This window comes from Anser cygnoides, chromosome Z (assembly GCF_040182565.1).
Source record: "Anser cygnoides isolate HZ-2024a breed goose chromosome Z, Taihu_goose_T2T_genome, whole genome shotgun sequence".
NCBI lineage: Eukaryota > Metazoa > Chordata > Aves > Anseriformes > Anatidae > Anser > Anser cygnoides.
In genome coordinates, this window is record NC_089912.1 from 43,344,536 (window position 1) to 43,358,605 (window position 14,070).

General features: G+C 53.2%; 2 protein-coding genes across 2 annotated transcripts; both read left to right on the forward strand.

Annotated features, from left to right (window-relative positions):
- Positions 1 to 3,266: 3,266 nt before the first annotated feature.
- LOC136788964 (E3 ubiquitin-protein ligase Topors-like) lies at positions 3,267 to 4,418 on the forward strand. The gene is made up of 2 exons (XM_066988156.1): positions 3,267 to 3,487; positions 3,734 to 4,418. The coding sequence occupies exon 2, from the start codon at positions 3,762 to 3,764 to the stop codon at positions 4,398 to 4,400; it is 639 nt and encodes a 212-aa protein (XP_066844257.1). The 5' UTR covers positions 3,267 to 3,487; positions 3,734 to 3,761; the 3' UTR covers positions 4,401 to 4,418.
- A 5,709-nt stretch (positions 4,419 to 10,127) lies between these two features.
- On the forward strand, positions 10,128 to 11,279 carry LOC136788963 (E3 ubiquitin-protein ligase Topors-like). The gene is made up of 2 exons (XM_066988155.1): positions 10,128 to 10,348; positions 10,595 to 11,279. The coding sequence occupies exon 2, from the start codon at positions 10,623 to 10,625 to the stop codon at positions 11,259 to 11,261; it is 639 nt and encodes a 212-aa protein (XP_066844256.1). The 5' UTR covers positions 10,128 to 10,348; positions 10,595 to 10,622; the 3' UTR covers positions 11,262 to 11,279.
- Positions 11,280 to 14,070: the final 2,791 nt, after the last annotated feature.

The window sequence follows — 14,070 nt, forward strand, 5'->3', positions numbered from 1 at the left end:
GTCTTAAACTAAAAGGGGGTAGATTTAGACTAGACATCAGGAGGAAAATTTTTCTGTAAGGGCAGTGAGGCACTGGAACAGGTTGCCAAGAGAAGTTGTGGATGCCCCATCCCTGGAGGTGTTCAAGGCCAGGCTGGATGCAGCCTTGGCCAGCCTGGTCTAGTGGGTGCCATCCCTGGCTCTGGCAGAGGGATTGAAGTTAGCTGGTCTCTGAGGTCCCTTCCAACCCAAGCCATTCTATGATTAGTCAGTTTGTTTATGAGGATGTTAAGAGACACAGTGTCAAATACCTTACTAAAGTCAGGCTAAGCAGAATGAACTGCTCTTACACCATCCACCAAGCTGATCACCCCACAGAATCATAGAATCACAGAATATCCTGAGTTGGAAGGGACCCACAAGGATTATCGAGTCCAACTCCTGGCTCCATGCAGAATGACCCCAAAATCAAACCCTATCTATGTCTGAGCGCGTTGTCCAAACGCTTCTTGAATTCTGTCAAGTTTGGTGCTGTGACCACTTCCCTCGAGAGCCTGTTCCAGTGCCTGCCCACCCTCTTAGTAAAGAGCCTTTTCCAGATATCCCTCTTTCTTGCTGATGAACCGTTACCTAGCAAAAGGGGTTACTGAAATTACTTTCACCCAGAGTCCCACTGCTAGGAAGGAACTCCGCCTTGGACAGAAGATCTGAGGCAGGAAACGACCTCCTGAGATCACCTGGTCCAGGCTTCTGCTCAAACAAGGTCAGCTAGTGCAAGTTGCCCTGGACCATGTCCACTCAGGGTTTGGTTGTCTCTAACCAAAGACAGAGGCTCCTCATCCTCTCTGAGCAACCTTTGCTGATTTTTGGCCGCCCCACAGGAGAAAAGTGTTTCCTTGTGTTCAGATGGAATTTCATGGTTTTTAATTTTTGCCACTTCCTCTTTACCTGTCAGTGGGCACCACTAAGAGTCTGGCTCCCTCTTTCTCATTCTTTCCCATCAGGTATTTACACACGCCCTGAGCCTTCTCTTCTCCAGGCTGAACAGTCCCAGTTCTTTCAGCCTTTCATCACAGGAGAGATGCTTCATTCCCTTCATCATTTTTGTGGCCTTCTGCTGGACTCATTCCAGTATATCCTAATCTCTCCTGTACTGGGGAGCCCAGTACTAGACACAGAACTGCAGATGTGTTGTGGTGGTTTTACACAGCTGGGCATCTGAGCTCCACCACAACTGCTTGCTCCCTCCCGCTCCTCAAAGGGAAAGGGGGAGAAAATACAATGAAAAGGGCTCAGTGGTTGACATAAGGACAGGGAGATCCCTCAACAATTATTGTCACAGGCAAAACAGACTCAGCATAGGGATATTAATACAATTGATTGCCTATTACTAACAAGCTAGAGAAGTGAGAAACAAAGGAAAGAAGCCAAAAAAACCTTCCCCCCATCCGTCCTCTTCCACCTTCTCCTCCTAAACAGTGCAGGGGAATGGGGAACGGGGGCTGCGGTCAGTCCCTAACACTTCATCTCCGCCGCTCCTTCACGGTCCCTCTCTGCCCCTGCTCCCCGTGGGGTCCCTCCCACGGGATGCCGTCCTTCCCGAACTGAGCCTGCGGGGGCTGCCCACAGGCAGCAGCTCTTCAAGCACTGCTCCCACACGGCTCCGTACCACGGGGTCCATTCCCCAGGAGCAAACTGCTCCAGCACAGGTCCCCCACGGGTGGGCGGCAGCTCCCCCCAGACCCCCTGCTCCTGCGTGGGCTCCTCTCCACGGGCTGCAGCTCCGGCCCGGGGCCTGCTCCTGCGGGGGCTCTCCATGGGCCGCAGCCTCCTCCAGGCCACCTCCACCTGCTCCACCGGGGGCTCCTCCACGGGCTGCAGCGTGGAGATCTGCTCCGTGTGGGACCCATGGGCTGCAGGGGGACAGCCTGCTCCACCAGGCCGCAGGGGAACTTCTGACCTTGGTGTCTGCTTGGCTGTTTTTCTCGCATTTTCTCACTCCTCTCTCCCAGTTGTTCTTGGGCAGCACTTTCTCCCTTTCTCACAATGACGCATCCAGCGCCGTTCACTGGCTTGGCTCTGGCCAGCAGCGGGTCCTTTTTCGAGCTGGCTGGAACTGGCTCCGATCTGATGTGGCAGCTGCTGGGCTCTGCTCATGGCGTACACCCCTGCAGCCCCCTAGAAACCTTGCCACATAAACCCAACGTAAGAGCTCACAAACTTTGCCAGACATACAATGATTTCTTCATATTTGACTGGTTAAAAAAAAAAAAAAGTAAGGCGCATGTCAAATATCATCATGCAGAATCGTAGTATTTCTTTCCCACTAAAAATGTGCAGCAAAATAAATTATTTTCTTCAAATATAGTCATAATGTTTCAGCAAGTTTAAATTTGTTAGTATTCCAGGTTGGCTGACAACTCCAGAATGCTCCCAACTCTAGAAGAGATCAATTTTGACATCCTATGAAAATGTGGCCCATAAAGGTGGTGTCAGAGTATACTTAGAGCTATCTTGCTGGATGTGTGTGGTGGGTGAATGCTTCGTTTCATTCTGTGACGCAGTTTAGATTCTCTAAATTTTCACCTATCCAAACTGCAAGTTGAATTGTTGTCTTTTCCGACTAATAGAATCTGTTACGTACTGTTGAACCTACTAATGTGTTCCTATGCAGAACAGTGGTTGATTAAGCTTTTGTTGAAAAAAAAGCAACTCAAAAGTAGTAACCAAAATTATTGTTTGCTTTTATTTTGCTGAAAGGAGTTAGACAACAATCTCTCTTGAATTGGAGAGAATTTTATTTTTTTTAAATAAGATTGTATTTCAGAATTCTTCATCCTTCCTTTCTTCACATAAACTTACTGACATCAATTTCAAAAATATTGTTCTCGTAACTATTTGACGATTTCCCATTGTGTGGGTTATCTTTTTGTTGTTGTTGTTGTTTGTTTTAAGGAGCTTTGAATTTACACAGCTGATGCAGTTCTCACATTCCTTTCAGGCTTATTGTCATCATACCTCTCTCTGTTCAATATTACCAACACCGTCCCACTTATCACAATCCCATTTGAATCAAAGGCAACTTGCTTCTTGTTGGTGGAAGCTTTCAAGCTTCCCCCTTGGGAACATGGGTCTTCCTCGCTGGGCAGCCCCAGAGACCCCTGTGATGTCGCCAAGCAGCGACTGTGACTGCCCGTGACCTCAGTGCTTTTCAGCAGCTGTAGGCTCTGTCCCCATGCCTTTTGTCCAGGAGCTCCTGCGGGTGCACATGCGAGGCGTGACAGCTCCTGCAGGACCGTGGCTTGTGCTTCGAGCTGTGGCTTTTGGAGAGCAGCGGCTCTGGGCGCAGAGCAAAGGCAGCCTCTTGCAGCGCTCCTCTCCACGCTGACAGCTGCAGGGTGCTGCGTGTGGGTCCCACACGGCGGCTGTCCCAGGAGGGGGCCAAGGTCTTTGGCAGCGCTGAAGATTCCTGGAGAGTTTCTCCACCGTCCCTGAGCGCCTTCGTCAGGTACCTCAGTTCACCCCAGTCATACAGGGCCTCAGGGAGAGAGCACGTGGAGATCAGGGGTCATGGACACCCCGGCTCTTCCCCAGAGCCCCAGAGCTGACGGGGGAAGGCAGGGCTGGAGGGTAGCCCCTGAGGCTGGCTGTCCCACAGGACTGCTGCTGCTTCTCAAGCCACAGGGAGCCCCTTTGGGAGGCCCTTTCCTACCCTCTCCCTCAGCTGAGGCTCCCTTTCTTTTTCCCCTCCTAGCACCAGACAAGGTCGACACGTGGCAAAGATGTCGGGGCAGGACATGGCAGCGGGTGCCCAGAAAGCTATGGAGGAGTGCGCCTTAGACGTGACTGCCGGCGCCAGCCAGCAGCAGCAGGCCAGGCCGTTGGAGGCAGCAGAAGACCTCCTGTGTCCCATCTGTATGAATGACATCGAGAAAGCAGCCTACGTGGCCTTCTGCTTGCACCGCTTCTGCTTGGAGTGCATCCAGCAGTGGGCCGAGAGGAAAGCCACGTGCCCCATCTGCAGGCGGCCCTTCCACCGGCTCCTGCACTCGGTGCGAGCGGACGATGACTTCCAGGAATACGTCGTCGTCTCTTCCACCCGTCGCCGCAGGGACGTGGCCAGAGAGAGGGACCGGAGCAGGTCCCCGCACCGGCAGTCCAGCCCACACAACTCGACCGCTGACCACAGCCCTTCAGCACCCGGAAGGAGGCCTGTGGGACGTGACCCAGCATCCGGAGAAGATGCCATTCGGGGGCCCTCCAACACCACCTCCCAGCAGGCTCCCACATCCGGCACTTCTGGGGAGCCAACCCGGCTGAGTACAGGGCAGCACCCGGCCGGCCCTACGGCCGCACCTCGCGCCAGCTTCAGAACAGTGCTGCGGCGAGCTCTGCGGCTTGACTTCTGTTACCTCCAATAAACATCTGGGTGACATTCAGGGGAGTGTTTTTTAAACTAACAGAACAACCCACACTAGGGAATGGTTTCCGCCACTGACTCAGCAGGGGAGGAAATTTCCGGGTCTGAGTGCTGACTTGGTGTAGCATAAATGCCACAACAGAGCACGTCTCCATGCTGCTCTCCCAGACTCCTCCTTCCCAGCACCGGCCCAGTGGTGCACAAGCCCTCTGACCCCACACGTTGGTGGCAGGTCCTCAAGACCTGCACACAGCTCAGCTGCCATAAACACGGCCATGCTGACAGCCCCATCCCTGGGGATGGCTCTTCTCTTTAGGGGAATCACTGTCTGTTTTGGAAAAGCCATTGCAGGGGAGTGAGGCCCTTTGTTGACCTACACGCCTCTGCTCGGTCTCTGTGGGCAGAGGAAAGCTCTGGACCCCCAGCCTTCTGGGAGTCCTGCAGCAATCCAGCAGCAGACTGCCCTTCAAGCAAAACACAGTTTTTCCACAAGTGGAAGCAGCAGGTGAATCTGTGGGTTGCTCCTGCACAGCCTGCTCCAGGTGACCCTGCTTGAGTAGTAAGGAGGTGGCTCTTCTGCCCACCCTCAGTGGAAAGGTGCCAGCGTAAGGGCCCAGAGCGGCCCCTGTGGCTGAGCTATGACCTCCACGTTGACAAGGCGGAACCAGGCTCTTCACAGCAGTGCACTGCGATCTGAAAAGTGTGTGCCCACCTACACTGAAAGAAGCCAAGTTCACACTGGAGAGAAAGGGAAACCTTTCTGTTCGTGGGGAATCTCCAGAAGGGAGCAGGTTGCCCTGAGAGGTTGCGCCACCTGCATCCTTTCAGCTTCTCAAGACCTGGCTGCAGGAATCGCCAGGGACATGTGGTCTGACGGCCTTGCTGGGGCTGCTTTCAGCAGCAGGCTTTCCTGGGGACCTCCAGGGCTCCTTTCCAACCTCAGCTTTCCAAAATGTTCATTCCCATATGTTATAGCCTCTATTACTCTGGAGGATTTTGTGTCTTCAAAGACTTTGTGGGTTCTCCTCACAGTGTCTGAAGGCCTTAACTCTCAAGGAGTTCTTCTCTCAGTCTGTGCTCATGTCCGGGATTGCCCCAGCCCAGGGGCAGCACCCTGCACTTGGACTTGTTGAACCTCATTAGGTTCATGAGGGCCCACTTCTCCAGCCTGTCCGGGTCCCTTTGAAAGACATCCCTTCCTTCTTTGGTATCAACTGCACCACTCAGCTCGGTGTCATCTGCACACCTGCTGAGGGTGCTCTCAATCCCATCGTCTACATCTTTGATGAAGATACCGAAAAGCACCGGTCCCAAGACAGACCCCTGAGGTACACCGCTCGTCACCGGTCTCCACCTGGGCATAGGGCCATTGACCACCATAAAAGGCCGCCATATTGGTCAGGCATGATTTGCCCCTGTTGAGGCCATGCTGGGTGTTCTGGATCACCTCCTTGATAGGACAAGGTTAGATAGATTAGCGGGCAGTGAGCTGGTAAGGGTTGTGCAAAATAACAATTTTCCCCAGGGGACAGTACTGCTCAACATGTCATTAATGACCCGGACCATGTGCATCCTCAGCACATTGGCAGATGATACAAAAATGGGAGGAGTGGCTGGCAGACCAGAAGGCCATGCTCTCGTCCAGAGAAACCTTGACAGGCTGGAGCAACAGGCTAACAAGAGATTTATGGTGGTCAATGGCCCTATGCCCAGGTGGAGACCAGTGACGAGCGGTGTACCTCAGGGGTCTGTCTTGGGACCGGTGCTTTTCGATATCTTCATCAACAATATAGATGATGGGATTGAGTGCACCCTCAGCAGGTGTGCAGATGACACCGAGCTGAGTGGTGCAGTTGATACCAAAGAAGGAAGAGATGCCTTTCAAAGGGACCTGGACAGGCTGGAGAATTGGGCCCACATGAACCTAATGAAGTTCAACAAGTCCAAGTGCAGGGTGCTGCACCTGGGCTGGGGCAATCCCGGACATGAGCACAGACTGAGAGAAGAACTCATTGAGAGCAGCCCTGCAGAGAAGGACTTGGGGATTCTGGTGGACAAAAGGCTTGACATAAGCCAGCAGTGGGAGCTCGCAGCCCAGCAGGCCAACCGCGTCCTGGGCTGCATCAACAGAGGGGTGGGCAGCAGGGGAGGGAGGTGATTGTCCCCCTCTGCTCCGCCCTTATGAGGCCCCACCTGGAGTACTGCGTCTAGGTTTGGTGCTCCCAGCACCACCAGAAGGAAGTGGACCTATAAGCATGAGTCCAGAGGAGGGCTACAAAGATGCTCAGAGGGCTGGAGCACATCTCCTATGAAGAAAGACTGAGAGAGCTGGGGCTGTTCAGCCTCAGAAGAGAAGGCTCCAGGGGGACCTCATTGTGACCTTTCGATACTTAAAGAGGTTTTCCGAAAAGGATGGAGTAGGTCTCTTTACTCAGGTAGATAATGATAGGACAAGGGGAATGGTCTTAAACTAAAAGGGGGTAGATTTAGACTAGACATCAGGAGGAAAATTTTTCTGTAAGGGCAGTGAGGCACTGGAACAGGTTGCCAAGAGAAGTTGTGGATGCCCCATCCCTGGAGGTGTTCAAGGCCAGGCTGGATGCAGCCTTGGCCAGCCTGGTCTAGTGGGTGCCATCCCTGGCTCTGGCAGAGGGATTGAAGTTAGCTGGTCTCTGAGGTCCCTTCCAACCCAAGCCATTCTATGATTAGTCAGTTTGTTTATGAGGATGTTAAGAGACACAGTGTCAAATACCTTACTAAAGTCAGGCTAAGCAGAATGAACTGCTCTTACACCATCCACCAAGCTGATCACCCCACAGAATCATAGAATCACAGAATATCCTGAGTTGGAAGGGACCCACAAGGATTATCGAGTCCAACTCCTGGCTCCATGCAGAATGACCCCAAAATCAAACCCTATCTATGTCTGAGCGCGTTGTCCAAACGCTTCTTGAATTCTGTCAAGTTTGGTGCTGTGACCACTTCCCTCGAGAGCCTGTTCCAGTGCCTGCCCACCCTCTTAGTAAAGAGCCTTTTCCAGATATCCCTCTTTCTTGCTGATGAACCGTTACCTAGCAAAAGGGGTTACTGAAATTACTTTCACCCAGAGTCCCACTGCTAGGAAGGAACTCCGCCTTGGACAGAAGATCTGAGGCAGGAAACGACCTCCTGAGATCACCTGGTCCAGGCTTCTGCTCAAACAAGGTCAGCTAGTGCAAGTTGCCCTGGACCATGTCCACTCAGGGTTTGGTTGTCTCTAACCAAAGACAGAGGCTCCTCATCCTCTCTGAGCAACCTTTGCTGATTTTTGGCCGCCCCACAGGAGAAAAGTGTTTCCTTGTGTTCAGATGGAATTTCATGGTTTTTAATTTTTGCCACTTCCTCTTTACCTGTCAGTGGGCACCACTAAGAGTCTGGCTCCCTCTTTCTCATTCTTTCCCATCAGGTATTTACACACGCCCTGAGCCTTCTCTTCTCCAGGCTGAACAGTCCCAGTTCTTTCAGCCTTTCATCACAGGAGAGATGCTTCATTCCCTTCATCATTTTTGTGGCCTTCTGCTGGACTCATTCCAGTATATCCTAATCTCTCCTGTACTGGGGAGCCCAGTACTAGACACAGAACTGCAGATGTGTTGTGGTGGTTTTACACAGCTGGGCATCTGAGCTCCACCACAACTGCTTGCTCCCTCCCGCTCCTCAAAGGGAAAGGGGGAGAAAATACAATGAAAAGGGCTCAGTGGTTGACATAAGGACAGGGAGATCCCTCAACAATTATTGTCACAGGCAAAACAGACTCAGCATAGGGATATTAATACAATTGATTGCCTATTACTAACAAGCTAGAGAAGTGAGAAACAAAGGAAAGAAGCCAAAAAAACCTTCCCCCCATCCGTCCTCTTCCACCTTCTCCTCCTAAACAGTGCAGGGGAATGGGGAACGGGGGCTGCGGTCAGTCCCTAACACTTCATCTCCGCCGCTCCTTCACGGTCCCTCTCTGCCCCTGCTCCCCGTGGGGTCCCTCCCACGGGATGCCGTCCTTCCCGAACTGAGCCTGCGGGGGCTGCCCACAGGCAGCAGCTCTTCAAGCACTGCTCCCACACGGCTCCGTACCACGGGGTCCATTCCCCAGGAGCAAACTGCTCCAGCACAGGTCCCCCACGGGTGGGCGGCAGCTCCCCCCAGACCCCCTGCTCCTGCGTGGGCTCCTCTCCACGGGCTGCAGCTCCGGCCCGGGGCCTGCTCCTGCGGGGGCTCTCCATGGGCCGCAGCCTCCTCCAGGCCACCTCCACCTGCTCCACCGGGGGCTCCTCCACGGGCTGCAGCGTGGAGATCTGCTCCGTGTGGGACCCATGGGCTGCAGGGGGACAGCCTGCTCCACCAGGCCGCAGGGGAACTTCTGACCTTGGTGTCTGCTTGGCTGTTTTTCTCGCATTTTCTCACTCCTCTCTCCCAGTTGTTCTTGGGCAGCACTTTCTCCCTTTCTCACAATGACGCATCCAGCGCCGTTCACTGGCTTGGCTCTGGCCAGCAGCGGGTCCTTTTTCGAGCTGGCTGGAACTGGCTCCGATCTGATGTGGCAGCTGCTGGGCTCTGCTCATGGCGTACACCCCTGCAGCCCCCTAGAAACCTTGCCACATAAACCCAACGTAAGAGCTCACAAACTTTGCCAGACATACAATGATTTCTTCATATTTGACTGGTTAAAAAAAAAAAAAAGTAAGGCGCATGTCAAATATCATCATGCAGAATCGTAGTATTTCTTTCCCACTAAAAATGTGCAGCAAAATAAATTATTTTCTTCAAATATAGTCATAATGTTTCAGCAAGTTTAAATTTGTTAGTATTCCAGGTTGGCTGACAACTCCAGAATGCTCCCAACTCTAGAAGAGATCAATTTTGACATCCTATGAAAATGTGGCCCATAAAGGTGGTGTCAGAGTATACTTAGAGCTATCTTGCTGGATGTGTGTGGTGGGTGAATGCTTCGTTTCATTCTGTGACGCAGTTTAGATTCTCTAAATTTTCACCTATCCAAACTGCAAGTTGAATTGTTGTCTTTTCCGACTAATAGAATCTGTTACGTACTGTTGAACCTACTAATGTGTTCCTATGCAGAACAGTGGTTGATTAAGCTTTTGTTGAAAAAAAAGCAACTCAAAAGTAGTAACCAAAATTATTGTTTGCTTTTATTTTGCTGAAAGGAGTTAGACAACAATCTCTCTTGAATTGGAGAGAATTTTATTTTTTTTAAATAAGATTGTATTTCAGAATTCTTCATCCTTCCTTTCTTCACATAAACTTACTGACATCAATTTCAAAAATATTGTTCTCGTAACTATTTGACGATTTCCCATTGTGTGGGTTATCTTTTTGTTGTTGTTGTTGTTTGTTTTAAGGAGCTTTGAATTTACACAGCTGATGCAGTTCTCACATTCCTTTCAGGCTTATTGTCATCATACCTCTCTCTGTTCAATATTACCAACACCGTCCCACTTATCACAATCCCATTTGAATCAAAGGCAACTTGCTTCTTGTTGGTGGAAGCTTTCAAGCTTCCCCCTTGGGAACACGGGTCTTCCTCGCTGGGCAGCCCCAGAGACCCCTGTGATGTCGCCAAGCAGCGACTGTGACTGCCCGTGACCTCAGTGCTTTTCAGCAGCTGTAGGCTCTGTCCCCATGCCTTTTGTCCAGGAGCTCCTGCGGGTGCACATGCGAGGCGTGACAGCTCCTGCAGGACCGTGGCTTGTGCTTCGAGCTGTGGCTTTTGGAGAGCAGCGGCTCTGGGCGCAGAGCAAAGGCAGCCTCTTGCAGCGCTCCTCTCCACGCTGACAGCTGCAGGGTGCTGCGTGTGGGTCCCACACGGCGGCTGTCCCAGGAGGGGGCCAAGGTCTTTGGCAGCGCTGAAGATTCCTGGAGAGTTTCTCCACCGTCCCTGAGCGCCTTCGTCAGGTACCTCAGTTCACCCCAGTCATACAGGGCCTCAGGGAGAGAGCACGTGGAGATCAGGGGTCATGGACACCCCGGCTCTTCCCCAGAGCCCCAGAGCTGACGGGGGAAGGCAGGGCTGGAGGGTAGCCCCTGAGGCTGGCTGTCCCACAGGACTGCTGCTGCTTCTCAAGCCACAGGGAGCCCCTTTGGGAGGCCCTTTCCTACCCTCTCCCTCAGCTGAGGCTCCCTTTCTTTTTCCCCTCCTAGCACCAGACAAGGTCGACACGTGGCAAAGATGTCGGGGCAGGACATGGCAGCGGGTGCCCAGAAAGCTATGGAGGAGTGCGCCTTAGACGTGACTGCCGGCGCCAGCCAGCAGCAGCAGGCCAGGCCGTTGGAGGCAGCAGAAGACCTCCTGTGTCCCATCTGTATGAATGACATCGAGAAAGCAGCCTACGTGGCCTTCTGCTTGCACCGCTTCTGCTTGGAGTGCATCCAGCAGTGGGCCGAGAGGAAAGCCACGTGCCCCATCTGCAGGCGGCCCTTCCACCGGCTCCTGCACTCGGTGCGAGCGGACGATGACTACCAGGAATACGTCGTCGTCTCTTCCACCCGTCGCCGCAGGGACGTGGCCAGAGAGAGGGACCGGAGCAGGTCCCCGCACCGGCAGTCCAGCCCACACAACTCGACCGCTGACCACAGCCCTTCAGCACCCGGAAGGAGGCCTGTGGGACGTGACCCAGCATCCGGAGAAGATGCCATTCGGGGGCCCTCCAACACCACCTCCCAGCAGGCTCCCACATCCGGCACTTCTGGGGAGCCAACCCGGCTGAGTACAGGGCAGCACCCGGCCGGCCCTACGGCCGCACCTCGCGCCAGCTTCAGAACAGTGCTGCGGCGAGCTCTGCGGCTTGACTTCTGTTACCTCCAATAAACATCTGGGTGACATTCAGGGGAGTGTTTTTTAAACTAACAGAACAACCCACACTAGGGAATGGTTTCCGCCACTGACTCAGCAGGGGAGGAAATTTCCGGGTCTGAGTGCTGACTTGGTGTAGCATAAATGCCACAACAGAGCACGTCTCCATGCTGCTCTCCCAGACTCCTCCTTCCCAGCACCGGCCCAGTGGTGCACAAGCCCTCTGACCCCACACGTTGGTGGCAGGTCCTCAAGACCTGCACAGAGCTCAGCTGCCATAAACACGGCCATGCTGACAGCCCCATCCCTGGGGATGGCTCTTCTCTTTAGGGGAATCACTGTCTGTTTTGGAAAAGCCATTGCAGGGGAGTGAGGCCCTTTGTTGACCTACACGCCTCTGCTCGGTCTCTGTGGGCAGAGGAAAGCTCTGGACCCCCAGCCTTCTGGGAGTCCTGCAGCAATCCAGCAGCAGACTGCCCTTCAAGCAAAACACAGTTTTTCCACAAGTGGAAGCAGCAGGTGAATCTGTGGGTTGCTCCTGCACAGCCTGCTCCAGGTGACCCTGCTTGAGTAGTAAGGAGGTGGCTCTTCTGCCCACCCTCAGTGGAAAGGTGCCAGCGTAAGGGCCCAGAGCGGCCCCTGTGGCTGAGCTATGACCTCCACGTTGACAAGGCGGAACCAGGCTCTTCACAGCAGTGCACTGCGATCTGAAAAGTGTGTGCCCACCTACACTGAAAGAAGCCAAGTTCACACTGGAGAGAAAGGGAAACCTTTCTGTTCGTGGGGAATCTCCAGAAGGGAGCAGGTTGCCCTGAGAGGTTGCGCCACCTGCATCCTTTCAGCTTCTCAAGACCTGGCTGCAGGAATCGCCAGGGACATGTGGTCTGACGGCCTTGCTGGGGCTGCTTTCAGCAGCAGGCTTTCCTGGGGACCTCCAGGGCTCCTTTCCAACCTCAGCTTTCCAAAATGTTCATTCCCATATGTTATAGCCTCTATTACTCTGGAGGATTTTGTGTCTTCAAAGACTTTGTGGGTTCTCCTCACAGTGTCTGAAGGCCTTAACTCTCAAGGAGTTCTTCTCTCAGTCTGTGCTCATGTCCGGGATTGCCCCAGCCCAGGGGCAGCACCCTGCACTTGGACTTGTTGAACCTCATTAGGTTCATGAGGGCCCACTTCTCCAGCCTGTCCGGGTCCCTTTGAAAGACATCCCTTCCTTCTTTGGTATCAACTGCACCACTCAGCTCGGTGTCATCTGCACACCTGCTGAGGGTGCTCTCAATCCCATCGTCTACATCTTTGATGAAGATACCGAAAAGCACCGGTCCCAAGACAGACCCCTGAGGTACACCGCTCGTCACCGGTCCCCACCTGGGCATAGGGCCATTGACCACCATAAAAGGCCGCCATATTGGTCAGGCATGATTTGCCCCTGTTGAGGCCATGCTGGGTGTTCTGGATCACCTCCTTGATAGGACAAGGTTAGATAGATTAGCGGGCAGTGAGCTGGTAAGGGTTGTGCAAAATAACAATTTTCCCCAGGGGACAGTACTGCTCAACATGTCATTAATGACCCGGACCATGTGCATCCTCAGCACATTGGCAGATGATACAAAAATGGGAGGAGTGGCTGGCAGACCAGAAGGCCATGCTCTCGTCCAGAGAAACCTTGACAGGCTGGAGCAACAGGCTAACAAGAGATTTATGGTGGTCAATGGCCCTATGCCCAGGTGGAGACCAGTGACGAGCGGTGTACCTCAGGGGTCTGTCTTGGGACCGGTGCTTTTCGATATCTTCATCAACAATATAGATGATGGGATTGAGTGCACCCTCAGCAGGTGTGCAGATGACACCGAGCTGAGTGGTGCAGTTGATACCAAAGAAGGAAGAGATGCCTTTCAAAGGGACCTGGACAGGCTGGAGAATTGGGCCCACATGAACCTAATGAAGTTCAACAAGTCCAAGTGCAGGGTGCTGCACCTGGGCTGGGGCAATCCCGGACATGAGCACAGACTGAGAGAAGAACTCATTGAGAGCAGCCCTGCAGAGAAGGACTTGGGGATTCTGGTGGACAAAAGGCTTGACATAAGCCAGCAGTGGGAGCTCGCAGCCCAGCAGGCCAACCGCGTCCTGGGCTGCATCAACAGAGGGGTGGGCAGCAGGGGAGGGAGGTGATTGTCCCCCTCTGCTCCGCCCTTATGAGGCCCCACCTGGAGTACTGCGTCTAGGTTTGGTGCTCCCAGCACCACCAGAAGGAAGTGGACCTATAAGCATGAGTCCAGAGGAGGGCTACAAAGATGCTCAGAGGGCTGGAGCACATCTCCTATGAAGAAAGACTGAGAGAGCTGGGGCTGTTCAGCCTCAGAAGAGAAGGCTCCAGGGGGACCTCATTGTGACCTTTCGATACTTAAAGAGGTTTTCCGAAAAGGATGGAGTAGGTCTCTTTACTCAGGTAGATAATGATAGGACAAGGGGAATGGTCTTAAACTAAAAGGGGGTAGATTTAGACTAGACATCAGGAGGAAAATTTTTCTGTAAGGGCAGTGAGGCACTGGAACAGGTTGCCAAGAGAAGTTGTGGATGCCCCATCCCTGGAGGTGTTCAAGGCCAGGCTGGATGCAGCCTTGGCCAGCCTGGTCTAGTGGGTGCCATCCCTGGCTCTGGCAGAGGGATTGAAGTTAGCTGGTCTCTGAGGTCCCTTCCAACCCAAGCCATTCTATGATTAGTCAGTTTGTTTATGAGGATGTTAAGAGACACAGTGTCAAATACCTTACTAAAGTCAGGCTAAGCAGAATGAACTGCTCTTACACCATCCACCAAGCTGATC